Source organism: Hemibagrus wyckioides, linkage group LG23 (assembly GCF_019097595.1).
Source record: "Hemibagrus wyckioides isolate EC202008001 linkage group LG23, SWU_Hwy_1.0, whole genome shotgun sequence".
NCBI classification, from domain to species: domain Eukaryota; kingdom Metazoa; phylum Chordata; class Actinopteri; order Siluriformes; family Bagridae; genus Hemibagrus; species Hemibagrus wyckioides.
Genome location: NC_080732.1, coordinates 19,179,000 through 19,206,849, shown reverse-complemented (window position 1 = coordinate 19,206,849; position 27,850 = coordinate 19,179,000). Strand labels below are relative to the sequence as shown.

General features: G+C 46.0%; 1 protein-coding gene across 5 annotated transcripts in view; it reads right to left on the bottom strand.

Moving 5' to 3' along the window:
- The window catches only part of kif13a (kinesin family member 13A), a 43,597-nt gene extending 15,747 nt beyond the window's left edge, over positions 1-27,850 (bottom strand). For 3 of the 5 annotated variants that reach the window (XM_058376428.1, XM_058376430.1, XM_058376429.1), the window contains exons 1-24: positions 27,236-27,850; positions 26,854-26,944; positions 16,531-16,543; positions 11,388-11,448; positions 10,977-11,069; positions 10,395-10,575; positions 6,804-6,891; positions 6,331-6,465; positions 6,120-6,232; positions 5,873-5,984; positions 5,469-5,681; positions 5,022-5,132; positions 4,703-4,837; positions 3,696-3,826; positions 3,523-3,609; positions 3,188-3,363; positions 2,859-3,081; positions 1,691-1,853; positions 1,459-1,602; positions 1,034-1,183; positions 768-932; positions 482-655; positions 187-338; positions 1-77 (exon numbers count right to left, since the gene is read on the bottom strand). The exon at positions 1-77 is cut by the window's left edge and continues 56 nt beyond it. In XM_058376428.1, coding sequence (XP_058232411.1) covers positions 1-77; positions 187-338; positions 482-655; positions 768-932; positions 1,034-1,183; positions 1,459-1,602; positions 1,691-1,853; positions 2,859-3,081; positions 3,188-3,363; positions 3,523-3,609; positions 3,696-3,826; positions 4,703-4,837; positions 5,022-5,132; positions 5,469-5,681; positions 5,873-5,984; positions 6,120-6,232; positions 6,331-6,465; positions 6,804-6,891; positions 10,395-10,575; positions 10,977-11,069; positions 11,388-11,448; positions 16,531-16,543; positions 26,854-26,944; positions 27,236-27,290 — 3,043 coding nt within the window. In that variant the 5' untranslated portion in view covers positions 27,291-27,850. The remainder of the gene's footprint in view (positions 78-186; positions 339-481; positions 656-767; positions 933-1,033; positions 1,184-1,458; positions 1,603-1,690; positions 1,854-2,858; positions 3,082-3,187; positions 3,364-3,522; positions 3,610-3,695; positions 3,827-4,702; positions 4,838-5,021; positions 5,133-5,468; positions 5,682-5,872; positions 5,985-6,119; positions 6,233-6,330; positions 6,466-6,803; positions 6,892-10,394; positions 10,576-10,976; positions 11,070-11,387; positions 11,449-16,530; positions 16,544-26,853; positions 26,945-27,235) is intronic. The other 2 variants (XM_058376431.1, XM_058376432.1) reach the window with 1 other exon arrangement.

The window sequence follows — 27,850 nt, the reverse complement described above, 5'->3', positions numbered from 1 at the left end:
CAGCTGAGTACATACCCTGCTCATTCAGCTCCTGTATGGAGACCCACAACTCGATCCTGCGCGACACCTCGCTCCACCTGACACACACACACACACACACACATAATATATCTAAACGTACACTGTGTACCTGAATACATACACATAACAACAAAATACACATGCATTAAACAAACACACACACACCTGTCCCGGAGTGTGCGTGTTTTGGCCTGCAGTGTGTTCAGTTCCCAGTGGGCGTGTCCGTTACCAGCACAGCGATGCCCCCAGACCTCGATGGCCAGCGCGCCGTCTGAGATAAACTCCACAAACTCATCAGAGACATGAACCACATAGTCCTGCACACACACACACACACACATACACACACACACACAAATTAATTAATTAAAACAGTGCATCTTAATCAACAATATTAATTTTGACTGAACTGAGCATTCAGCAGCAATGTGTGTGTGTGTGTGTGTTACAGCAGTCTCACCTTGCAGTGATCAAACAATACAGTAAACTGTGCGTCTGCAGTACGTGAAGTGGGTGTGTCTGGACTGACCATGGGCGGGGCCACAGCGGGCTCTGCCTGCTCCCAGAACGTGTACTGACAGAAAACAAAGTTGGACAGGTTGAGAGGCAAACCAGTCACTTTACGGATCCGGACCTGTGAAACACAAACAAAAACACACACACACACACAAACACACAAAGGCATTAACACAGCACTTCACTTAATGGGTCCTGAAGTGTGTGTGTGTGTGTGTGTGTGTGTATACCCTGCAGGTGAGTTTCTTGGCCATGTGGACGATCTCTCCGTTGTTGTCCATCACCTCATAGCTGCTGCTCTCACTCGAATTCTCAGAAGAGTCATCTCCACCCACCAGCCGCTCGGGCACCGCCCCACACACTCGCATCAGCTCTACGTGCAGCCGACCCGCCACCTGACACATACACGCACACATATCAATCTAATGATACTAAAAAGCAACAAACACTGCCAGCGTTCTTATAACACGTGTATATGAGCAAGAGTGCTGCAGACCTCCCCCTGCTGGCTGATGATGGGAACTGCGTACTGAAGCTTTACGTCGTGAAACAGGCACTCCAGAAAAACGTTGGCTACGCCGATCAGGTTGTGGTTCTCCTGAGCTTCGTAGAACGGGTCGGCCTGCTTGCTGTGGGGCTTCACGGGCTGACAGGAAGAGCAGAAACATCACAATCACTTCCTGTTTACACCCTGATTTCCTGTTCCAAATCTCAGCTATTTCCTTAAATAATTAGCATAATTAGCTAAGAATGTAAACAAAATCCGATAATCAATAAATTTGATTGGTGTGATGAAGTCTAAGAGCCTGCTATAAAACCCCTGACACTGGAGACGTCTGACCTACAACTCCACGTGAATGAGCTGTTGCTATGGAAACGCTTTAACATTCCCATGGAATTCCAGATGTTCGTGTCTCTCACCGTGTTGTGTCCTCCTTCCTTCCACTCCCTGTACTGGTCCCTCATGTCCACCAGTTTGTTCTCCAGCTTCTCGATGGTCCACACCTGTGTGCCTTTACCTTTGCGGCGCACCTGTATGGCCGGCTCGCTCACGATGGCTCCGCGCTGCACCGGAAACACAACACACACTCTCAGTGCTGAGGGCTGATCTGAGGTAAACGTGGCCTGCCCTCGCGGATGCACGGGTTCTCACCTTGCGATTGGCGCTCAGGTGCGCCGCGGGGATCTGCAGAGTCACCTGGTAGTCGGTGTGTTTGCCCATCTCCTCCGACAGGAAGTTAGACTCTCGCACAAGCGTGTTAGCGCGAACCACCTGCTCTCGCAGTCGAGACAAACTCTGCCGGAACAACTCGTCCCTGCAAGACACACACACACACACACACACACAAACACACACACAAACACATGCATTTCCATAACTGTCCACTTCTAAATATACACATGGAACAAAAACCAGCAACGATACCAGTGTGTGTGTGTGTGTGTGTGTGTGTGTGTGTATACATCTCCTCGGTCCACAGGCGCAGCTTGCTGTGAGGTGTGTGTGTGTGTATACATCTCCTTGGTCCACAAGCACATCTTGTTGTGTGTGTGTGTGTGTGTGTGTGTGTATACATCTCCTTGGTCCACAGCCGCATCTTGCTGTGTGAGGTGTGTGTGTGTGTGTACCTCTCCTCGGTCCACAAGCACATCTTGTTGTGTGAGGTGTGTGTGTGTGTACCTCGCCTCGGTCCACAAGCACATCTTGTTGTGTGAGGTGTGTGTGTCTGTGTGTGTGTGTGTATACCTCTCCTCAGTCCACAGGCGCATCTTGCTGTGTGAGGTGGTGTATGTGGTGTGTGAAGTGTGTGTGTGTGTGTGTTTGTGTGTGTGTGTGTGTGTGTTTGTGTATACCTCTCCTCGGTCCAAAAGCACATCTTGTTGTGTGAGTTGTGTGTGTCTGTGTGTGTTTGTGTATACCTCTCCTCGGTCCACAGGCGCATCTTGCTGTGTGAGGTGGTGTATGTGGTGTGTGAAGTGTGTGTGTGTGTGTTTGTGTGTGTGTGAGTGTGTGTGTTTGTGTATACCTCTCCTCGGTCCACAGGCGCAGCTTGCTGTGTGAGGTGGTGTATGTGGTGTGTGAAGTGTGTGTGTGTGTGTGTTTGTGTGTGTGTGAGTGTGTGTGTGTGTGTGTTTGTGTATACCTCTCCTCGGTCCACAAGCACATCTTGTTGTGTGAGGTGTGTGTGTCTGTGTGTGTGTGTGTGTGTATACCTCTCCTCGGTCCACAGGCGCATCTTGCTGTGTGAGGTGGTGTATGTGGTGTGTGAAGTGTGTGTGTGTGTTTGTGTGTGTGAGTGTGTGTGTGTGTTTGTGTATACCTCTCCTCGGTCCACAGGCGCAGCTTGCTGTGTGAGGTGTGTGTGGGGAAGGTGAGGCGGTCACTGTTACTGCGCTGGTGGTGCTGGGAGGGTCTTTCTGGAGAGAGCTGCTGGCGGAGAAGGTCGAGCTCTCGCTCATAACGCAAACGCTGTTCCTCTAACGCCGAGCGCTTCTCCTCCAGATACTGCTTCTCCAGAACCTGAACCACATTCTGGATCGGATCTGCAGGGCCACGCAAAACATGTCTGATTAATCACAACATCAGCTGTAGGAACCGAATAAATAAAGATGTGTGGTAGGGTTAACACACACACACACACACACACACCGTTACTCCCCAGTGTTTTCATCATGACCTCCATCTGAGCGAACTCGTAGTTGTAGTCCTGTTCAGATGAAGCCTCGCTCGCCGTCTCCACGTCCACGTCCACGAAACTGGAGCGGGGAGACTCACGCTCCAAATCCTTCAAACGGTCACGGCGCTTACGCTTCGGAAAGTTGGCTCTGCACACAGAACACACACGCTGACACTCCTGACTGAGCAGCATCACTCTGTACTCAGATTGAGATGAACTGCTATTTACAGCCACATCTAACACTTTAATATAATTGTATTCTTTGGCGTCTGTGACTCAGACTGGACGTATGATGAATAAAACGCACCTGAAGAAGTGATTATTGCCCCATAAGATGCGATCTCCGTGCCACAGATGCACCGTGGAGTAAACTACAGTCCCATTCACACATGTTCTGTGGAGGAAAAGAGAAAAAAACCCTTCGTAAGACAAAAACAAATGTGTGTGTGTGTGTGTGTGTGTGTGTGTCAGTGTCCTGACCTGGCGTTCTCTACAGGACAGAGTGTGACATCTCCGTCGGGAGCGATATCGATGACGCAGTGCTCTGGCTGAATCCCGATTCCAAACAGCTGGATGTCCTGAGACGTGTCCGCTCCCACACGAGTGTGCTCCTGAACACACACACACATTCAGCACACAAGCCACGCCCCTTTACTTCACTTCTTTCCCAAGACTGAGACACCGAAGCCACACCTATACTGAAATCGAAATACACATAAGCCACACCCCCTTTACTAGGACCAACAGACACACAGGCCCCGCCTCCTTCAGTGACAGACAGACTAGTATGCTCATGACCACAAACACGCACACACACACACACACAAGCATTCAGCACAAAAGCCACGCCCCTTACTTCACTTCTTTCCCAAGACTGAGACACAGAGGCCACACCTTAACTGAAATATACATAGGCCACGCCCCCTTTACTAGGACCAACAGACAACAGGCCCCGCCTCCTTCAGTGACAGACAGAAAGCTTCACGCCTCCTTTACTGTACTGATTCTTTAACATCACATCTTTTCTAGGAACGACAGAAGCCACGCCTCCACTGACACTGACAGGCCACGCCTCCTCACTAGGAGTTCACTGACATATAAATATAAATGAATCAGACTGTATTGTTTCTGGAATAAGGGTTTCATACGAGCACTTCAGCGTGATGCCTGTAAAGTCAGAGGTCATGGGGTGAGTGGGTGGAGTTAGTAAACACGGCGCTCACACTCCCCACTCCATCGTGGGGGTTTTTAGGCCAGTCAGGACAAAAGGCCATTGTTAGCACTGCACAGGATTGTGGGAAACTTATTAACTAGAGTTCCAGACACTACAGTGTTACACACACACAGGTCACATGATGACATGATCTACACACAGGTCACATGGTCTACACACAGGGGTGAGTTTATTTACAGGTGAGGAAGTACTGAGGGTACGAGAGGAAGAGCAATATGACACGAGGCGTTACTGGAGCACTGTGTCACTGTACCTTCAGATAATAAACCAGCAGCTCATTAAGGGCGGGGTCAGCGTTCAGGTTGACCAGGAAGCACTTATCCTCTCCAACCTTAATCCCTGAGGACTCCAGAGAGATTCCCATACTCTCCAGCTGCTTCTGTCTCTCCTGAGGGAAAGAGTTCATACATCACTGAGACGTTACTTCACATCTGTCTGTCTGTGTGTGTGTGTTTGTGTGTATTTCTGTGTGTATTTGTGTATGTGTGTGTGTATTTCTGTGTATTTATATGCGTGTGTGTATTTGTATGCGCGTGTGTGTGTGTGTGTGTGCGAATGTGTGTTTAGAGTACCTGTGCGATTTCCTCGGTCTTCCTGAGTTTCTCCTCCCAGGTGATGGTCATTTCTTGGATGAGTTTCTCAGACTCCTGCAGCTTCTCCTGCAGCTCAGGGGCTTTCAGAGACTGACACACACACGCACACACACACACACACATTGGACATTCAATTCTATAGAAAATGAGGTTTAAGTTGCTATAACACTCAACAAAAAAAATATACTAGTGCTGTCATGGTAACTGCTGTCATGGTAACTGCTGTCATGGTAACTGCTGTCATGGTAACTGCTGTCATGGTAATATTAAATGATGGTTTATGGGAAACTGTTCCATTATATATATTTTACTCAGATTAGTATAGAAATATCTGTTCTGAATGTATTGCGTGAGAGCAGAGGAAGTGTGGAGGTGAAGCAGAGGTGTGTGTGTGTGTGTGTGTGTGGGTGTACAGTGTGCTCTGACCTCGGCCTGAGTGAGCTGCACCCTCAGCTTCTCCACTTCCTCTCTCAGTTCCCTGATGATGCGAGCGTTGGGGTCCTCGTTGACCACGGCGTGATTGACGATCCTCTTGGCGCGGTCGGCGTAGCGTAGCGTGGACAGAGTCTCCTCGTAATTATCTGCTGCAGGACTCACCGTGGCGATCATGGCCGTCTTACTGTTCCCTCCCAAATTATCCTGAATAAAGAAAGAAAGAAAGAAAGAAAGAAAGAAAGAAAGAAAGAAAGAAAGAAAGAAAGAAAGAAAGAAAGAAAGAAAGAAGGAGGGATGAGGTGAAAGGGAAGCAGATTGAAGTCAGGTGTTCCTCTGTGGTTCTGTTAATAAGAGCTCAGTGAAGTTGCTAGATTAAACTGGTCTGTGTATCTGACCTTCAGTAGCCAGGTCAGGACCGAGTCTCTGTACGGGACAAACTTGTTTTTGCCTTTTCCTGCTGACTGATCCGCCAGAGCCGAGATCACACAGCCCAGAGTGGTCAGAGATCTACACACACACACACACACAGAGCAAATTTCACTAATGATAAATAAAACTCCTGCCAGTGTGTGTTTATATACCACACTGTCCATACTATAAAGTGTGAGTCTCTGTGTGTGTGTGTGTGTGTGTTTGTCACACCTGTTGATGTTGCTGCCCTCCTTCAGTCTCTCGCCCGCTGCTCCAGTTTTGGACACACGCTCACTGCCAGCCAGATCCACCAGACTCACCTTACTCACCTTCTCTCCTGAGTTCTACACACACACACACACACAATTAACAGAGATTAAAATGGTGATAATAATAATAAAAAATAATAGATTGTGTGTGTGTGTGTGTGTGTGTGTCTAACCCCAGACTGCAGGTCGTATAGTGTCTGTGTGATGATGATGCTGAAGACGGCGTGAGATCGGCTGCTCTCCTCGTTCATGTTCGTAGCGGCGACTGTTCGAGATTTATTACCCTCTGACATCACACACTCAATATCCTACAAGAGAGATAGATAGAGAGAGAGAGAGAGAGAGAGAGAGGGAGAGAGAAAGAGGGGAGGGGGGAGAGAAAGGGGGGGGGAGGGAGAGAGGGAGGGAGAGATAGAGAGAGAGAGAGAGAGAGAGAGAGAGAGAGAGAGAGGGAGAGAGAAAGGGGGGGGTGTTTAATTCCCAGCAGTAAGAGACAGAGAGACAGAAAGAAAGAAAGAGAGACAGACAGACAGAGGAAGAGATAGAAAGAGACAGACAGACAGACTGAGGAAAAGACAGACAGACAGACAGATAGAGGAAGAGACAGACAGAGAGGTGAGACAGGTAGTGGTGTTGGTGTTATTACCTGGAAGCTTGTTACTGCCAGCTGAGACAAACCGTCTACATATGGACCCAGAACCTTGTGTTCCCTCACTTTCAGAGACTGACGACTCCTGTACACACACACACACACACACACACACATACGCGCACACACACACACACACACACACTCTTTTCAGAGATTATGTAACAGTCTGTCCCTCCTCCTCTCATTAGGGAAAATTAAGGATGTTTGTTTAAACCTTGTACTGGTTTTCTGATCATACAATCTGACACTCATATGATACAAGTGACATGTGACTTTAGCACCTGAGTGACACGTGACTTTAGCGCCTGAGTGACATGTGACTTTAGCACCTGAGTGACACGTGACTTTAGCACCTGAGTGACACGTGACTTTAGCACCTGAGTGACACGTGACTTTAGCGCCTAAAACAATACCGTGTGTGTTAAATATATCTACTCATTAGATCATCAGCACATGCCTAGTGACTATAAACAGAAAACAATGTTCAGCAGCAACAGCCTGCTAAAAAAATCCAGCTCTTGCTCTGTGCTGCATTCCTCATCTGCCTGTAGCCTGAACAAACTGCACACACACACACACACACACACACACAATCACAGCTGAGTGTAAGGAGCACTGAGCTCAAAGCTCTGAGTATTATAAAGAAACTTCAATGCTCCACAAGAGGGCGCTGAAGCTCTGAGCCCTGACCTGACAAACAGGCCATGCCTTCTTTATTAGAAATGACAGGAACAAAGGACACACCTCCCTCACTAGAACTGAAAGACAAACAGGCCCCGCCTCTTTTATTAGAAATAAACACGCCTTCTTTATCAGGACTTAAAGATAGAGAGGACACCATGCCTCCTTCACTGGGTCTGAACAGAGAGGCCACACCCTCCTTTATCAGAAATGAGAGGTACAGAGAGGCCACGCCCTCCTTTATCAGAAATGACAGGTACAGAAAGGCCACGCCCTCCTTTATCAGAAATGACAGGTACAGAGAGGCCACGCTCTCCTTTATTAGAAATTACTAGTACAGAGAGGCCACACCCTCCTTTATTAGAAATTACTAGTACAGAGGCCACGCCCTCCTTTATTAGAAATTACTAGTACAGAGAGGCCACGCCCTCCTTTATTAGAAATTACTAGTACAGAGAGTCCACGCCCTCCTTTATTAGAAATTACTGGTACAGAGTGGCCACGCCCTCCTTTATTAGAAATTATTGGTACAGAGAGGACACGCCCTCCTTTATTAGAAATTACAGGTACAGAGAGGCCACACCCTCCTTTATCAGAAATGACAGGTACAGAAAGGCCACGCCCTCCTTTATCAGAAATGACAGGTACAGAAAGGCCACGTCCTCCTTTATCAGAAATTACCAGTACAGAGAGGCCACGCCCTCCTTTATTATAAATTACTAGTACAGAGAGGCCACGGCCTCCTTTATTAGAAATGAGAGATACAAAGAGGCCACACCCTCCTTTAATAGAAATGACAGGTACAGAGAGGCCACACCCTCTTTATTAGAAATGACAGGTACAGAGAGGCCACACCCTCCTTTTTAGAAATAAGAGATACAAAGAGGCCACGTCCTCCTTTATTAGAAATTACAGGTACAGAGAGGCCACACCCTCCTTTATCAGAAATGACAGGTACAGAAAGGCCACGCCCTCCTTTATCAGAAATGACAGGTACAGAAAGGCCACGCCCTCCTTTATCAGAAATTACCAGTACAGAGAGGCCACGCCCTCCTTTATTATAAATTACTAGTACAGAGAGGCCACGGCCTCCTTTATTAGAAATGAGAGATACAAAGAGGCCACACCCTCCTTTAATAGAAATGACAGGTACAGAGAGGCCACACCCTCTTTATTAGAAATGACAGGTACAGAGAGGCCACACCCTCCTTTTTAGAAATAAGAGATACAAAGAGGCCACACCCTCCTTTATTAGAAATGAGAGCTACAACGTGGCCACGCCCTCCATTATTATTAGCAATGACAGGTACAGAGAGGCAACGTCCTCCTTTATCAGAAATGACAAGTACAGAGAGGCCACACCCTCTTTATCAGAAATGACAAGTACAGAGAGGCCACACCCTCTTTATCAGAAATGACAGGTACAGAGAGGCCACACCCTCTTTATCAGAAATGACAGGTACAGAGAGGCCACACCTTCCTTTATTAGAAATGAGAGGCACAGATAGGCCACACCCTCCTTTATTAGAAATGACAGGTACAGAGATGCCACGCCCTCCTTTATTAGAAATGAGAGGTACAGAGAGGCCACGCCCTCTTTTATCAGAAATGACAGGTACAGAGAGGCCACACCCTCTTTATTAGAAATGACAGGTACAGAGAGGCCACACCCTCCATTATTATTAGCAATGACAGGTACAGAGAGGCAACGTCCTCCTTTATCAGAAATGAGAGAAACAAAGAGGCCACATGCTCCTTTATAAGAAATGACAAGTACAGAGAGGCCACACCCTCTTTATCAGAAATGACAAGTACAGAGAGGCCACACCCTCTTTATCAGAAATGACAGGTACAGAGAGGCCACACCCTCTTTATCAGAAATGACAGGTACAGAGAGGCCACACCTTCCTTTATTAGAAATGAGAGGCACAGATAGGCCACACCCTCCTTTATTAGAAATGACAGGTACAGAGATGCCACGCCCTCCTTTATTAGAAATGAGAGGTACAGAGAGGCCACGCCCTCTTTTATTAGAAATGAGAGGTACAAAGTGGCCACACCCTCTTTATCAGAAATGACAGGTACAGAGAGGCCACACCCTCTTTATCAGAAATGACAGGTACAGAGACGCCACGCCCTCCTTTATTAGAAATGAGAGGCACAGATAGGCCACACCCTCCTTTATTTGAAATGAGAGGTACAGAGATGCCACGCCCTCCTTTATTAGAAATGAGAGGTACAGAGAGGCCACACCCTCCTTTATCAGAAATGAGAGGTACAGAGAGGCCACGCCCTCCTTTATTAGAAATGAGAGGTACAGAGAGGCCACACCCTCCTTTATCAGAAATGACAGGTACAGAGAGGCCACACCCTGCATTATTAAAAAGGACAGTTACAGAGAGGCCACACCCTCCTTTATTAGAAATGACCAGTACAGAGAGGCCACACCCTCCTTTATTAGAAATTACCAGTACAGAGAAGCCACACCCTCCTTTATTATAAATGAGAGATGCACAGAGGCCACGCCCTCCTTTATTAGAAATTACCAGTAGACAGGCCACACCCTCCTTAATTATAAATGAGAGATACACAGAGACCAAGCCCTCCTTTATTAGAAATTACCAGTACAGAGAGGCCACGCCCTCCTTTATTATAAATGAAAGATACAGAGAGGCCACGCCCTCCTTTATTATAAACAACAGGTACAGAAAGCCCACGCCCTCCTTTATTTGAAATTACCAGTACACAGTTCTTTAATAGAACCCTCTTTAATAGAAATGACGGGTACAGAGAGGCCACACCCTCTTTCAGTAGGACTGAAACACGCCTCCTGTACTGAGATTGGACTGAGTAGTTTTGTGAAGTAGTTTGTGTGTGTGTGTGTGTGATGTTTCTGTCCCTCACCCTTTGGGGTCCAGGAGGTCTCTCACTTTCTCGTTGTAAATCTCCATGTAGGAAACTTCTACTTTAAAGGTGTGTGAGTCGCTCTGCTCCCGGCTGACTCTCTCGAACAGCGAGCAGCAGAGACGCGGGATTAAACCGGGCTGATCAACACTCCCCATCATGGAGTACGACTTCCCTGAGCCTGGGGAAACACACACACACACGCACAGCAGTCTGAAGGCCAGTGGAGACAGAAGGAGGCTGTGTTGTTCTATGAAAGACAGGAAATGGGACAGCCAAAGACCATTCTCATGTGTGTGTGTGTGTGTGTGTGTGTGTGTGTGTCGGAGGCCTGAGCGATTCAGCAGAACGATGAGAAACACAGCAGCTTCCTGTTCATCTACCTGCTGCTCCAATGAGACCAACAGCTGTCTCACCCTCCTGTAGTGCACACTATTCAGCACACTTCCGTCTCACTCTCCTGTCTAACTGAAGATTACTGAGCAGTGTGCAGTCAAGGAGAGACGAGCACACAAACTGAGAGTGAGAGACAGGACATGAAAAAGACAGACAAAGAGAAGGAGAAACAGACAGATAGCACACCTGTTTGTCCGTAGGCGAATATGCAGGCGTTGTATCCCTGAAAGGCGTTCTCCAGGATCCCCTCACCCAAACACCTGAAGACCACCTCCTGACCTATACACACACACACACACACAGAAGAGAGACACTGTAATGACCGTGTGAGCGGAGATCCACCACCACAGCGGGACGTTCTCTCCTGTCACTGACGAAGTGCTTAGCATGCTAATCTGCTGTAATGAGGATTCCATTAGCTCTGCTGCTGTTGTTGTTTAGCGCTAAAACACAATAACTGTGGTTTGTCCAAAGCGCTAATTTAGAGCTTAGTGCAGAACCCTGTTTAAACCCCACACTCCAGATAATTACGTACTGGGTGAGACTTCACCTCCCACGCTGCTGAGAAAGTGCCGTGTGTGTGTGTGTGTGAGTCACCTGCATATTTGGGGATGTTGGACTCATCCATGGACCAGAAACAGTGGTCGAATGCGAACACCTGCAGAAAGAGAAAGAGAGTGCGAGTTTTACGGGCGTGCGCGGGCATGTGTAGCGTATTGTTCCGCTAACACTGAACTAACACAACGCTAACACACCTGAGGGAGTCGCACACAATGAGAGACTGAGTGTGTAGTGTGATCACATTTACCCTGTGAACTCTGTGTGTCCTAGATTTCCTGTTACTGCTCATTTACAACATTGCTAACAAGTTCATCTTAGCAATTTAGTGTAGCTCGGCGGCTCTCAGATGCGCGCCAAAGAACGGTAAACTGATCAAAGTCCCGCCAACTTGCCTCACAAGATCATAGGTAGCTTTCTGAGCTAGCTAGCTTCTTTTATTCCTAAAGCATGTGTAGGAGGAACTATTTCGATTTCTTACTGCCAGTTTAGCAAGACAAGTGTGTGCTGATTTAAAAACCTGAGCCCATTACTTGTTAGCGACATTAGCCTTCGATGCAGACTGTGCTAAAATGTGTACAGTCACTATGTACACGCTAGTTTTGGTGAACTGCTCCTTTAAGCAGGTCTGAGGTTAAAGTAAAGCGTGTCTGATGAAGCTTTTGTGACAGAAGCGCTAATGAACAGCATAAATCTGTTAAAGGCCAGATAAAATTCCCGCTTCGGTGACGTCTGTTCCCACGGTAACGTGCTGCGCCGAGTCACTCAACCCCAGAGGCGCCCAACCCCCGAGCCCATCGGACTGGATAAAGGTTACGCGCAGATTTTTACCTCTACGCTAAAGCTGCTAATCCTGAATGAAAGCTGTGTACACGTTTATTATTATGCTAGCTTACATTTTTTTAAACATTATAATTATTTAATAATATTCAAATAACTTTGTTTATAACTTTCCCCCTTCACATCTCACATCAGTCATTTAGCTGGTTTGTGTGTGTGTGTGTAAGGACCAACAGACATATGGATAATTAAATAATGAAGTGTTTTATACTTTAAATGATACGCTAAATTTTGTTTTTTTAAAAGAGAAGGCACCAGTGTGTGTGTGTGCGTGTGTGTAAGAGGCGCATTCCAACAATGCAGCTTTGAACACACACACACTGGTCCACTGTCTCTGCTCATCCTCTCACACATTGTGGCTTTTGTGGGCGTTTCGCACGATCTCCAAGCTCCGACGCGCACAAACACACACACACACACACACACACACACACACACACACACACACACACACACCGCTCTGTCTCCACGGCAGGAAGCGACAGGAAGAGAAACACTGTTTCCAAAAATACATTTTCTTTTTGAGGAGCGACGCGACGCCCAACATTCAGAGCAGCTGCTTTAGCCCGCAGCGGTCAATCCTGTGATATTCTTACTGACACACAACGATCACGATCAAATCCTAGAGATGACGCTACGTTCACACTAGCAAGCGAAAATTCGCTGAGATTTATCACGATTGGCTAGTGTCTTTGTGATTGATCACAGGTGTCTACGATTGGCTAGTGTCTTTGTGATTGATCACAGGTACCTACGATTGGCTAGTGTCTTTGTGATTGATCACAGGTACCTACGATTGGCTAGTGTCTTTGTGATTGATCACAGGTACCTACGATTGGCTAGTGTCTTTGTGATTGATCACAGGTACCTACGATTGGCTAGTGTCTTTGTGATTGATCACAGGTACCTACGATTGGCTAGTGTCTTTGTGATTGATCACAGGTACCTACGATTGGCTAGTGTCTTTGTGATTGATCACAGGTACCTACGATTGGCTAGTGTCTTTGTGATTGATCACAGGTACCTACGATTGGCTAGTGTCTTTGTGATTGATCACAGGTACCTACGATTGGCTAGTGTCTTTGTGATTGATCACAGGTACCTACGATTGGCTAGTGTCTTTGTGATTGATCACAGGTACCTACGATTGGCTAGTGTCTTTGTGATTGATCACAGGTACCTACGATTGGCTAGTGTCTTTGTGATTGATCACAGGTACCTACGATTGGCTAGTGTCTTTGTGATTGATCACAGGTACCTACGATTGGCTAGTGTCTTTGTGATTGATCACAGGTACCTACGATTGGCTAGTGTCTTTGTGATTGATCACAGGTACCTACGATTGGCTAGTGTCTTTGTGATTGATCACAGGTACCTACGATTGGCTAGTGTCTTTGTGATTGATCACAGGTACCTACGATTGGCTAGTGTCTTTGTGATTGATCACAGGTACCTACGATTGGCTAGTGTCTTTGTGATTGATCACAGGTACCTACGATTGGCTAGTGTCTTTGTGATTGATCACAGGTACCTACGATTGGCTAGTGTCTTTGTGATTGATCACAGGTACCTACGATTGGCTAGTGTCTTTGTGATTGATCACAGGTACCTACGATTGGCTAGTGTCTTTGTGATTGATCACAGGTACCTACGATTGGCTAGTGTCTTTGTGATTGATCACAGGTACCTACGATTGGCTAGTGTCTTTGTGATTGATCACAGGTACCTACGATTGGCTAGTGTCTTTGTGATTGATCACAGGTACCTACGATTGGCTAGTGTCTTTGTGATTGATCACAGGTGCCTACGATTGGCTAGTGTCTTTGTGATTGATCACAGGTGTCTACGATTGGCTAGTGTCTTTGTGATTGATCACAGGTACCTACGATTGGCTAGTGTCTTTGTGATTGATCACAGGTGTCTACGATTGGCTAGTGTCTTTGTGATTGATCACAGGTACCTACGATTGGCTAGTGTCTTTGTGATTGATCACAGGTACCTACGATTGGCTAGTGTCTTTGTGATTGATCACAGGTACCTACGACTGGCTAGTGTCTTTGTGATTGATCACAGGTACCTACGATTGGCTAGTGTCTTGTGATTGATCACAGGTGCCTACGATTGGCTAGTGTCTTTGTGATTGATCACAGGTGCCTACGATTGGCTAGTGTCTTTGTGATTGATCACAGGTGTCTACGATTGGCTAGTGTCTTTGTGATTGATCACAGGTGTCTACGATTGGCTAGTGTCTTTGTGATTGATCACAGGTGCCTACGATTGGCTAGTGTCTTTGTGATTGATCACAGGTACCTACGACTGGCTAGTGTCTTTGTGATTGATCACAGGTACCTACGATTGGCTAGTGTCTTGTGATTGATCACAGGTGCCTACGATTGGCTAGTGTCTTTGTGATTGATCACAGGTGCCTACGATTGGCTAGTGTCTTTGTGATTGATCACAGGTGCCTACGATTGGCTAGTGTCTTTGTGATTGATCACAGGTGCCTACGATTGGCTAGTGTCTTTGTGATTGATCACAGGTGCCTACGATTGGCTAGTGTCTTTGTGATTGATCACAGGTGCCTACGATTGGCTAGTGTCTTTGTGATTGATCACAGGTGCCTACGATTGGCTAGTGTCTTTGTGATTGATCACAGGTGCCTACGATTGGCTAGTGTCTTTGTGATTGATCACAGGTGCCTACGATTGGCTAGTGTCTTTGTGATTGATCACAGGTACCTACGATTGGCTAGTGTCTTTGTGATTGATCACAGGTGTCTACGATTGGCTAGTGTCTTTGTGATTGATCACAGGTACCTACGATTGGCTAGTGTCTTTGTGATTGATCACAGGTACCTACGATTGGCTAGTGTCTTTGTGATTGATCACAGGTACCTACGATTGGCTAGTGTCTTTGTGATTGATCACAGGTACCTACGATTGGCTAGTGTCTTTGTGATTGATCACAGGTACCTACGATTGGCTAGTGTCTTTGTGATTGATCACAGGTACCTACGATTGGCTAGTGTCTTTGTGATTGATCACAGGTGTCTACGATTGGCTAGTGTCTTTGTGATTGATCACAGGTACCTACGATTGGCTAGTGTCTTTGTGATTGATCACAGGTACCTACGATTGGCTAGTGTCTTTGTGATTGATCACAGGTACCTACGATTGGCTAGTGTCTTTGTGATTGATCACAGGTGCCTACGATTGGCTAGTGTCTTTGTGATTGATCACAGGTGTCTACGATTGGCTAGTGTCTTTGTGATTGATCACAGGTACCTACGATTGGCTAGTGTCTTTGTGATTGATCACAGGTGCCTACGATTGGCTAGTGTCTTTGTGATTGATCACAGGTACCTACGATTGGCTAGTGTCTTTGTGATTGATCACAGGTGTCTACGATTGGCTAGTGTCTTTGTGATTGATCACAGGTACCTACGATTGGCTAGTGTCTTTGTGATTGATCACAGGTGCCTACGATTGGCTAGTGTCTTTGTGATTGATCACAGGTACCTACGATTGGCTAGTGTCTTTGTGATTGATCACAGGTACCTACGATTGGCTAGTGTCTTTGTGATTGATCACAGGTACCTACGATTGGCTAGTGTCTTTGTGATTGATCACAGGTACCTACGATTGGCTAGTGTCTTTGTGATTGATCACAGGTGTCTACGATTGGCTAGTGTCTTTGTGATTGATCACAGGTACCTACGATTGGCTAGTGTCTTTGTGATTGATCACAGGTACCTACGATTGGCTAGTGTCTTTGTGATTGATCACAGGTACCTACGATTGGCTAGTGTCTTTGTGATTGATCACAGGTGCCTACGATTGGCTAGTGTCTTTGTGATTGATCACAGGTGTCTACGATTGGCTAGTGTCTTTGTGATTGATCACAGGTACCTACGATTGGCTAGTGTCTTTGTGATTGATCACAGGTGCCTACGATTGGCTAGTGTCTTTGTGATTGATCACAGGTACCTACGATTGGCTAGTGTCTTTGTGATTGATCACAGGTGTCTACGATTGGCTAGTGTCTTTGTGATTGATCACAGGTACCTACGATTGGCTAGTGTCTTTGTGATTGATCACAGGTGCCTACGATTGGCTAGTGTCTTTGTGATTGATCACAGGTGCCTACGATTGGCTAGTGTCGCTCTGATTAACAGGACAGAGCTAGTGTGCCCCTCCCACCTTGAGAACACAGAAATTTAGGTACTCCCATACATCCACACAGCGCTAGTGCTAAGAAAGCGTGTGATGCCTAGCCTGCTAAACATTCAGAGCAACATTTTATGAAATCAACAATGCGTCTGAATTTGAAATGTTCTTCTTACCTTGGACTGTTTCCTGCAGGTCCGGAGGTCACCCAGGTCATCGTTCGGTCAGGAGAGACAAAGAAAAAAAAAGAAAAAGTTAATCAGATGCATGGAGTCATGCCTTCACAGTGAGTCAGCGTCTCAAGGCCTCAGAGTCGACGTTGCTTTCTGATGACTCGTCTTAATTGAGACGCTTACGTCACTTCACAGGTGTTATGAGACTGATACGAGCTCACACACCTCATGACCAGGGGAAGTGAGGGGTAGATTAGTGTCACTGAACTCACCTGTATCACACCGTCACATAAACACACAGAGCTCTGAGATCAGCTACTGTTACACTGACCTGAATCATCAGTTAGAGATCTAGCTACTGAGATATGTTATTGTTCATCTAACACTATTATACTGTTATATTCAGTTGGTATGTTTGTAGTTGTTTCATTGTTTTGTTTGTTTGTTTGTTTGTTTATTTCTTGTGCTGGTTCCTTTAATTGTTTTACTTATTATTTCCTGATTCTCACTTTCTCTCTGTCTCTCTGTTCTCTCTCTCTCTCTTCTCTCTCTCTTTCTGTCTCTCCCTCTCTCCCACTTTCTCTCTCTCTTTCTGTCTCTCTCCCTCTCTCTCTCCATCTGTATCTGCTTGTTTTTTTCGGTCTGTATGTATACCTGCCCCTCAAGCACTAAGAACTAAACTTCATCTTCTCAGAAGTTACAGTTACAAAGTGACACACACACACACACACACATACACACACACAGACCCTCCACATTGTCTCCTCAGTAAACTCTTCACTGGTGATGGAAATTTCTCATCACTGTGCAGAAAACAAAACAAAACAAAAAAAAGTGCTGCGTTTATGTCTCTCTGTTTGTTGACGTGATCGAGTTTCAGTGCACAGATTTTTAACAGAAGATGGAACAGTACGATCATGTTCAGGACATCACAGGAAGTACATCACAGGAAGTACTAACAGTGTCACTTTCTCAGAGCGGTAACCGAAATGCAATACATCGGTGTGAGAAAGTCGGAGCGAGGGAATCGTCCCGGCCGGACGCTCAAGTGCACTCCAGTACTAAAGACAGAAATGTCACAGCCATGTGTGTGTGTGTGTGTGTGTGTGTGTGTGTGTGTGCTGCATTTGGAACAGTTTACGACATCCCTTCCATTTCCAACACACACTCCTCACACACTGAGACTGCGAGCATGAGGACAGCGCCATCAGCAAAGCCGTGCCTAACAGGAAGTGACCTTCCCTTTCCAAAGTCTAATTAACACTTCAGTATAAAACCACCAAAAATCATGTGTGTGTGTGTGTGTGTGTGTGAGAGACACAGCCTACAGTGTGATACAAAATCTACACAGCAGACATATCAGCAACATTAAAGGTGCAGTGATTTTTCCTGTGTTAACTTATAATCTAAACAAAACAAGCCCCGCCCATCAGCATTCCATCTTAAGCCATGCCCCCAAAACGAGCAGGCTGGGCTAAATGCCGCTTTATACATATATGAAATCATGTGACGCTTGCTCGTATAGGTGTCTGCTTTCGTACTAACATGTAACGTTAGCGTGTCCAGTAGGGGGAGGTGCCACATGAGCATAAAATAAAAAAGGACAGTACAATAGTCAAAAATGTGTCGTTTGTGTCCACTTTCAGTTCAGCATCCCTATTAAACATAGCTCGATATAACACACACACACACATACACACACACACACACACTCTCCCTCTCTCTCTCTGAGGTCAAGATTTGCATCTGCGTTCTGCCCAAACACGACCCAACCCCCAGATCCACAGCGCTGGGGAACTCGAGGGAAATGCACGGGTTTATCAGAGCAACACACATCTTTCCGGCTGAGCGACAAACCAACACATTTACAAAAATAAACAACAACAGACAAAAAAAACAAAAACAAAAAATAGTGTCCATTCCAATCCCAGAGGAAGAGAAAATCTGCAGGAGCAGAATGTTTGTGTTTTTGTTTGGCTCAGAGAGACAGAGATAATGAGAGAGCATTCCTGAGGTGGGGTGTATCGTGGTGTCTCTTTGTTACACACACACACATGTACAGTAACACACCACTTCATACACAACAACATCCTTTTCTCCCTGTTGTTTATTAATCCCATACACAACTCTGTAATGAGAATCAGGTGTCATGGCGATCCTCCATCTGCAGTGTTCAGCATGGTGAAGTAAACTCTGGTGTGTTTTGCCCCCTCAGGGGGTTGTTGGGGGTTGTTGGGGTTGTTTTAGGGAGGTGGAACCCAAATGACCCTTGTGTGAGTTTCTTGAGTGTTAGCTCATTGCTAACAATACATTTATTTTATTTTTATTTTAATCCAATCCACTTCTAAAGTTTAAAGTCTCAAGTTTTTCAGGGGGCAGGACGCAATCTGATTGGCTGTTACAGTAATATTGGAGTGGGTTCTGATCGGCTACAGTAATATTGGGGGGTGGGTTCTGATTGGCTGTTACAGTACTATTGGGGGGCGGGTTCTAATTAGATACAGTAATATTGGGGGGCTGATTCTGATTGGCTACAGTAATATTCAGAGCAGGTTCAGATTGGCTACAGTAATATTGGGGGTGGGTTCTGATTGGCTGTTACAGTAATATTGGGGTGGGTTCTGATTGGCAGTTACAGTAATATTGGGGTGGGTTCTGATTGGCTGTTACAGTAATATTGGGGGCGGGTTCTGATTGGCTGTTTCAGTAATATCGGGGTGGGTTCTGATTGGCTGTTACAGTAATATTGGGGGCGGGTTCTGATTGGCTGTTACAGTAATATCGGGGTGGGTTCTGATTGGCTACAGTAATACTGGGGGGCAGGTTCTGATTGGCTGTTACAGTAATATTAGGGGCGGGTTCTGATTGACTACAGTAATATTGGGGGTGGGTTCTGATTGGCTCTAGTAATATTGGGGGTGGGTTCTGATTGGCTACAGTAATATCGGGGGGGCGGGTTCTAATTAGCTACGGTAATATTGGGGGATGGGTTCTGATTGGCTACAGTAATTTTCAGGGCAGGTTCTGATTAGCTACAGTAATATTGGGGGGTGGGTTCTGATTGGCTACAGTAATATTCAGGCCAGGTTCTGATTTGCTACAGTTTTTTGGGGGCGGGTTCTGACTGGTTATAGTGGCACTGGGGTATGTTACTGGCAATATGATTGGTTCCAGTGATATTTGGTGCAGAAGCTGTGGTCAGGCTGGGAAAGCTGCCCTGGGGGCAGGAACTGAGGGCTTATTATTTACAGAGGTTCTAGGAGACCATGGAGGAAACACACTTGGTTATAGTGACATTAAGGGCAGGAACTGCAATCTGACCGGAGGCATTATAGGACCGTTGTCTTGACAGTGGAACCTGTGCTCTAACTGGTTACAGTGACTTTTGGAGGCGGGGACTGTGGTCTGATTGGTTACAGATGAATTAGAGGCGGGAACAAAGTGAAGATACCAGCACAGCTAACAGTGGAATTAACCACATGCTTGATGTGAAGTTTTTTGTACATACCCCCTAACAATCCTACACCCCTGCCCCCGCCCACTTCTCCAGGAATCTGACTTGAGTCAGCACAGGAAAGGCGTGTGAAATCCCTCGGAGCCTCTGATAGCTGGTGACGGGACGAGGAGAAAATTACGCGCTTCGCTGGTGCAGAGCCGTATCAGATGAAAGTGAGCTTTCGCTAATCACTCTGCCCTCTGAGAACTGGAGTGAGGCATGATGGGATACGACGGGGGGATATGGGGGCAGGGAGGAGGCACCTGTCAGCATGCTCTGATCATTATAAAGCTGGAAAACCCCCTGGCATAGTCTTCATCTCGAACACGGACACGTCATCGCCGGCCAAATACCCTCCCGTCTGTCTGTCTGCCTCAGGTGGGTGTCTCTCACATACACATACACACAAACACACACACACACACACACACAGTTTTCTCTCCTCTCTCTCTCTCTCGCTCTCTCTCTCTCACACACACTCGTATTTCTAATCTGACTGACCATGTCATCACGTGGAAAGTTTTGAAACCGGAGAGCAAGCGTCACACCGCTGCACACGCTCAGTGAATGGGACTGAAACTCCCCCTTCACGCCCTCAGGGCACGTTCACTCCTCACTTAACACCGTCTGTTTACTCTAACTTTACCGTGACCCAGACACGCCGAGCAGAGGATCACGTGAAAAAATCAGCAGAACAAAAGACTCTAAAGGTGTACACAGTGTGCTCGCGGCTAGACGCCATGATATTAACCGAACGCTTACACGAAGCTAACTGGCACAGAGGGCAGAAATACTGCCAAACACAGAGGGCAGAAATACTGCCAAACACCTACACCAGCCTGGTTGAGGAAGACTAACACACACATACCTGTATTATTATATAACTTTACATTTTACACAAATTCTCTGATGGTTTTCAAGACGTAGGTAATGCATGTGTGCAGATATATACGTGTGACATCACTTCTTGTAGTAAAAAATGGACAAAAAGTTACAGCAGCTTAGGAAAAAAATGAACTAAAAAATTAATAGCCACAACACAGCAAGAGGTCCGAGCTACTATTAAAGCAGCTCTTTATTACAAAATAATATTTAAAAAAATTCTTGCTAATTAATAATATTTTTGAAAAAACAAAAAAACAAAAAAAAAAACAATATATATATATATATATATATATATATATATATATATATATATATATATATACACACTATATTGCCAAAAGTATTCGCTCACCTGCCTTGACTCGCATATGAACTTAAGTGACATCCCATTCCTAATCCATAGGGTTCAATATGACGTCGGTCCACCCTTTGCAGCTATAACAGCTTCAACTCTTCTGGGAAGGCTGTCCACAAGGTTTAGGAGTGTGTTTATGGGAATTTTTGACCATTCTTCCAGAAGCGCATTTGTGAGGTCACACACTGATGTTGGACGAGAAGGCCTGGCTCTCAGTCTCCGCTCTAATTCATCCCAAAGGTGTTCTATGGGGTTGAGGTCAGGACTCTGTGCAGGCCAGTCAAGTTCCTCCACACCAGACTCTGTCATCCATGTCTTTATGGACCTTGCTTTGGTCACTGGTGCACAGTCATGTTGGAAGAGGAAGGGGCCAGCTCCAAACTGTTCCCACAAAGTTGGGAGCATGGAATTGTCCAAAATGTCTTGGTATGCTGAAGCATTCAGAGTTCCTTTCACTGGAACTAAGGGGCCAAGCCCAGCTCCTGAAAAACAACCCCACACCAAAATCCCCCCTCCACCAAACTTTACACTTGGCACAATGCAGTCAGACAAGTACCGTTCTCCTGGCAACCGCCAAACCCAGACTCGTCCATCAGATTGCCAGATGGAGAAGCGCGATTCGTCACTCCAGAGAACGCGTCTCCACTGCTCTAGAGTCCAGTGGCGGCGTGCTTTACACCACTGCATCCGACGCTTTGCATTGCACTTGGTGATGTATGGCTTGGATGCAGCTGCTCGGCCATGGAAACCCATTCCATGAAGCTCTCTGCGCACTGTTCTTGAGCTCATCTGAAGGCCACATGAAGTTTGGAGGTCTGTAGCGATTGACTCTGCAGAAAGTTGGTGACCTCTTCGCACTATGCGCCTCAGCATCCGCTGACCCCGCTCCGTCAGTTTACGTGGCCTACCACTTCGTGGCTGAGTTGCTGTCGTTCCCAAACACTTCCACGTTCTTATAATACAGCTGACAGTTGACTGTGGAATATTTAGGAGCGAGGAAATTTCACGACTGGATTTGTTGCACAGGTGGCATCCTATCACAGTTCCACGCTGGAATTCACTGAGCTCCTGAGAGCGACCCATTCTTTCACAAATGTTTGTAAAAACAGTCTGCATGCCTAGGTGCTTGATTTTATACACCTGTGGCCATGGAAGTGATTGGAACACCTGATTCTGATTATTTGGATGGGTGAGCGAATACTTTTGGCAATATAGTGTATATATTAATAATTTAACTTTATTTTATTATATATAAATATTATTAATTAGCAGGAAATCTGATGCTTTCCAAAATATTAATGATGATATTTTTTAATGTCTGAAATAAAAACAGCGTTAAGTCCCGCAGTACACACTCAGATGCTGCTGTAACTCTAAAAACAATGCTGTCTTCTCACATTTCATTACTGGCGAGTGTCCACATCGGCTGTAAACACACACACATACACACATACACACACACACACACACCAGACTCAGAGGAACAGGTGTCCTGAGAACTGGAGAGGAAAAAAATACACATGAGGTATGATCTCTCACAGTGATTAGACGAGAGAATTAAATTACTGCTAAAACTGGGTGTGTTTCTGAGTGGGAGGGGCTAATTTTTTCTCTCCAGCCAATCACAGGAGTTTGTGACCTCATGTATTCGGAAGAGGGCAGAGAGCACTTTCCTCAAACTGTTTCTGGGTCTTGTGACAGAGCTGTTTTAAAAAATTACCAGCTATTGAATAATTATTATAATTAACAATTAATTAATTATTATTATGGCAGTGCTCGGTACACGCCCACAGGAGACAACGGTAGCGCTCGGTACACGCCCACAGGAGACAACGGCAGCGCTTGGTACACGCCCACAGGAGACAACGGCAGCGCTCGGTACACGCCCACAGGAGACAACGGCAGCGCTCGGTACACGCCCACAGGAGACAATGGCAACGCTCGGTACACGCCCACAGGAGACAATGGCAGTACTCAATACATACCCACAGGAGACAACGGCAGCGCTCGGTACACGCCCACAGGAGACAACGGCAATGCTCGGTACACGCCCACAGGAGACAAAGGCAGCACTCGGTACACACCCACGGGAGACAACGGCAGCGCTCGGTACACACCCACGGGAGACAACGGCAGCACTTGGTACACACCCACGGGAGACAACGGCAGCGCTCAGTACACGCCCACAGGAGACAACGGCAGCGCTCGGTACACGCCCACAGGAGACAACGGCAATGCTCGGTACACGCCCACAGGAGACAACGGCAGCACTCGGTACACACCCACGGGAGACAACGGCAGCGCTCGGTACACGCCCACAGGAGACAACGGCAGCGCTCAGTACACGCCCACTGGAGACAACGGCAGCGCTCAGTACACGCCCACAGGAGACAACGGCAGCGCTCAGTACACGCCCACAGGAGACAACGGCAGCGCTCAGTACACGCCCACAGGAGACAACGGCAGCGCTCAGTACACGCCCACAGGAGACAACGGCAGCGCTCAGTACACGCCCACAGGAGACAACGGCAGCGCTCAGTACACGCCCACAGGAGACAACGGCAGCGCTCAGTACACGCCCACTGGAGACAACGGCAGCGCTCAGTACACGCCCACAGGAGACAACGGCAGCGCTCAGTACACGCCCACTGGAGACAACGGCAGCGCTCAGTACACGCCCACAGGAGACAACGGCAGCGCTCAGTACACGCCCACAGGAGACAACGGCAGCGCTCAGTACACGCCCACAGGAGACAACGGCAGCGCTCAGTACACGCCCACAGGAGACAACGGCAGCGCTCAGTACACGCCCACAGGAGACAACGGCAGCGCTCAGTACACGCCCACAGGAGACAACGGCAGCGCTCAGTACACGCCCACAGGAGACAACGGCAGCGCTCAGTACACGCCCACTGGAGACAACGGCAGCGCTCAGTACACGCCCACAGGAGACAACGGCAGCGCTCAGTACACGCCCACTGGAGACAACGGCAGCGCTCAGTACACGCCCACAGGAGACAACGGCAGCGCTCAGTACACGCCCACAGGAGACAACGGCAGCGCTCAGTACACGCCCACAGGAGACAACGGCAGAAACCGTTATAAAGTGAGCAGGAAGGAAAAGACAATGCTTCCTATTGTTACACAGAGAAACTAATACCAACATGTGTGTGTGTGTGTATGTGCATATATATATATATATACATATGTACGTGTGTATATATGTGTGTGTATATACGTGTGTGTGTGTGTGTGCTTCACACTTGACTGCTCTCCAATTAGCCATGATCGAGCGCTCATTTCCAGATGAGGTTAATTCCACACCATCAGATTTCTCTTTTCCAAAGGAGCAAGAGATATTCAGAGGGTCAGTGTGTGTGTGTGTGTGTGTGTGTGGGTGTGTGGGTGTGAACATCACAGTAGTTTAACAAGCGTGTAATTTCCGTTTAGTGAATCATGCAGTCCAGAGGCGGGATTTCCTGCCGTGATTGAAGCTTTTCTCATGACATCAGACACTCAAAGCGAGTGATGATGATGATGATGATGATGATGATGATGAAGCAGTGTGTGCGACGCAGTTATAGTAAACTAATCTATGCCTTTTTATTATTTTACTATTAGCACCACGAATAACATTATTCCCTTCAGCCTGAGCCTGACCTGTTTCAGCCGCACTATTCAGAGTTAATAACACGGTAATAACAGAATCTAAACCCTCCTACAGTGGAATGTCTTTCCTCCACCTTCACCTTCACCTCACTCTGTTCAGAGGCACAATAAATACAGGGTGTAAATTTGGGTCTATTTCAGGATTTTTCAGCGTAGTGCACACACACACACACACACACACACACACACGCACACCCACCCTCAACCAGGCACGCAGCCCGGCTCGAATTTAGCACACTGCTAATAACTCTGATTTGGACAAATGCAAAAATGCAGCATGAGGCAGATCGGCGCTGCGTAATTACTCTCACACTGTCAACAAAAATCCTCAAATTCTTGGTTTTTATTATTCATACCATTTAGCTACAACACACACACACACGGCAGGTATTATTAGGGCTGTGTTTCATGTCGATCGGTGCATTATTGATCAGATATTAAAGATTACAGCTGTGTATCTTTAATGCAGGACTGTAACGTAATGTCCTTACACTGAATTCTTCCTCCTTTATTAAAGTCTCTGCTCTTCTTCTAAACGTCTAAACACTGAGGTTTATAATATCAGTGACATGATACTCCCAGCTATCCGTGTCCCTCCCATCCTCTCCCATCAACTCCACCATTCTCCACATTATACCCCACATTATACCCCTCATTATACCCCACATTATACCCCTCATTATACCCCTCATTATACCCCACATTATACCCCTCATTATACCCCTCATTATACCCCACATTATACCCCTCATTATACCCCACATTATACCCCACATTATACCCCTCATTATACCCCTCATTATACCCCTCATTATACCCCACATTATACCCCTCATTATACCCCACATTATACCCCACATTATACCCCTCATTATACCCCACATTATACCCCTCATTATACCCCTCATTATACCCCACATTATACCCCACATTATACCCCTCATTATACCCCACATTATACCCCTCATTATACCCCACATTATACCCCACATTATACCCCTCATTATACCCCACATTATACCCCACATTATACCCCTCATTATACCCCACATTATACCCCTCATTATACCCCACATTATACCCCTCTTCCACCCCCGAACCCACACTGATTTACACACCGCACAACAATATTCTCCCTTTAAGTTTAATTTATTAATACACGCATCCGTCTATTTCACCTCTTTCTACTTTCTTCTTCTTCTTCTCCTGTTTCAGTTTAAACACTTTATATTTATTTACAGATATTTTATACAGATGTTTACTCAAAGCTTTTTGCACTAACAGACTTATTCTGTTTATCATCGTTACAACAATTGTATTTTATTTATGATATTTTGTTTTATTACGTATTTTATTTGTGATATTTTGGATTTGCACTGATGTTTTATTTATTTATTTATTTATTTATTTATTAAACTACTCTGTATGCCTTAAATTAGAATAAATATATAGAATAAATAAAGTTTTGGTTTTTTTTAATCTGAATGACGTGAAAACTAATCCCATCCAAATAAAGCTCGAATTTTTTTTTGTAAACATTATTTTTAAAGATTTGAACTGGAATTCATCTTCTTGTGCAAATCAATTAATTAATGACATTTTTTATATCAATAAATTTTAATAAATAGTTTACACTGATGCGGTTTTGCCTTTATTTAAACTTATAAATGTGTTAGGGTTATTATTATATATCAGGAGTGATTTTCTACATGATATAACTCATGACGGCTGTGTGTTTTATTACCGCAGGTGAAGAGGAAGATAAATATCTTTACAGTCCTGATGATTTCTCCTGTTCTTGTAAACTTTGATAAATATCTAAATTCTGATGTTTTTAAAGCTCGTGGCTTGTCATGCATTCTTCCTCTAACTCTGGACTTTAAATGATCTTGAGTTTTGTCTCTGAAGCTGATTTTTCTACCTGTTTTCTCCCTTGGAGTTGGATGGTGGAGGGTGAAGGATGGTCTGGTTCTCCTCCATGTCCACCACACATTTGGTGCTCAGCTCAATCTCTGCAAGCACACAAAATCCCAGCTTTAATCCCAATAAAAAAAGTTCTGCAACTTGTTCAGGAGTAGATATTCAACTTTATATCCGACTAAAAAAAAACAGCTGTTAGGAATGCATTAAAGTGCCAGCAGGAACACAAGAACTGAGGAGCAAAAGTTCCTCCAAATCTCCCCTGCGCCATGAGTCAATATGATGCAGCATTAACTCCCATTTACAGGCAAATTAAACAGGATTTCTTTCCCCCTCAGGAGATGCAAACAGGGTTGAAAATTCGGATCAGATCCCGGACTCACCCCTGCGGTTCATGGGCCGGACTCGGACCGCGACTTTTACCTTCGTATCCGACATTTTAATCCACTTTAGTGTCTCAGTGACCCTGTACAGGAGAACTAGCCGTAATGTGAATGTGAAGAATAACGCAAAGAAAAGTCTCCGGCGAGTCTCCAGGAGCACAAAAACAATGTCTGAAGACAAAAAGAAGGTGTTTAAAAACCCCTTTTAAAACCATCCCCACCATTCCCGAGCAGCAACTCATCAAAACTCCAACATAATTGCTGTGCCGTTTTTTTCCAGCCTAGCTATCTGGCTAGGAAGACCCGCTCATGGGCTGTATCCCAAACGCATCCCTGACGCCCTGTGAAGCGTCCCTACATAGGGTGTGATGCAAATACATCCCGCGCTCTAGGTAGCACACTCAAGCGTCTAATACCGAGCCGTTTGGGATACGGCCTCGCAATCCAGCCTGGGTCACAGCAGCATCCCGACCGCCATCTTCCGCTCGGCAGCGGTTTTGTGAGTGGGACAATAATCTCTTCACTGACTCCTGAAAAATGTTTTTATTAAAAAAATGAAGTTAAACACAAATGTTTAAAATGTTTAAAAAGCCTTCACACGGGACACGCAGACGC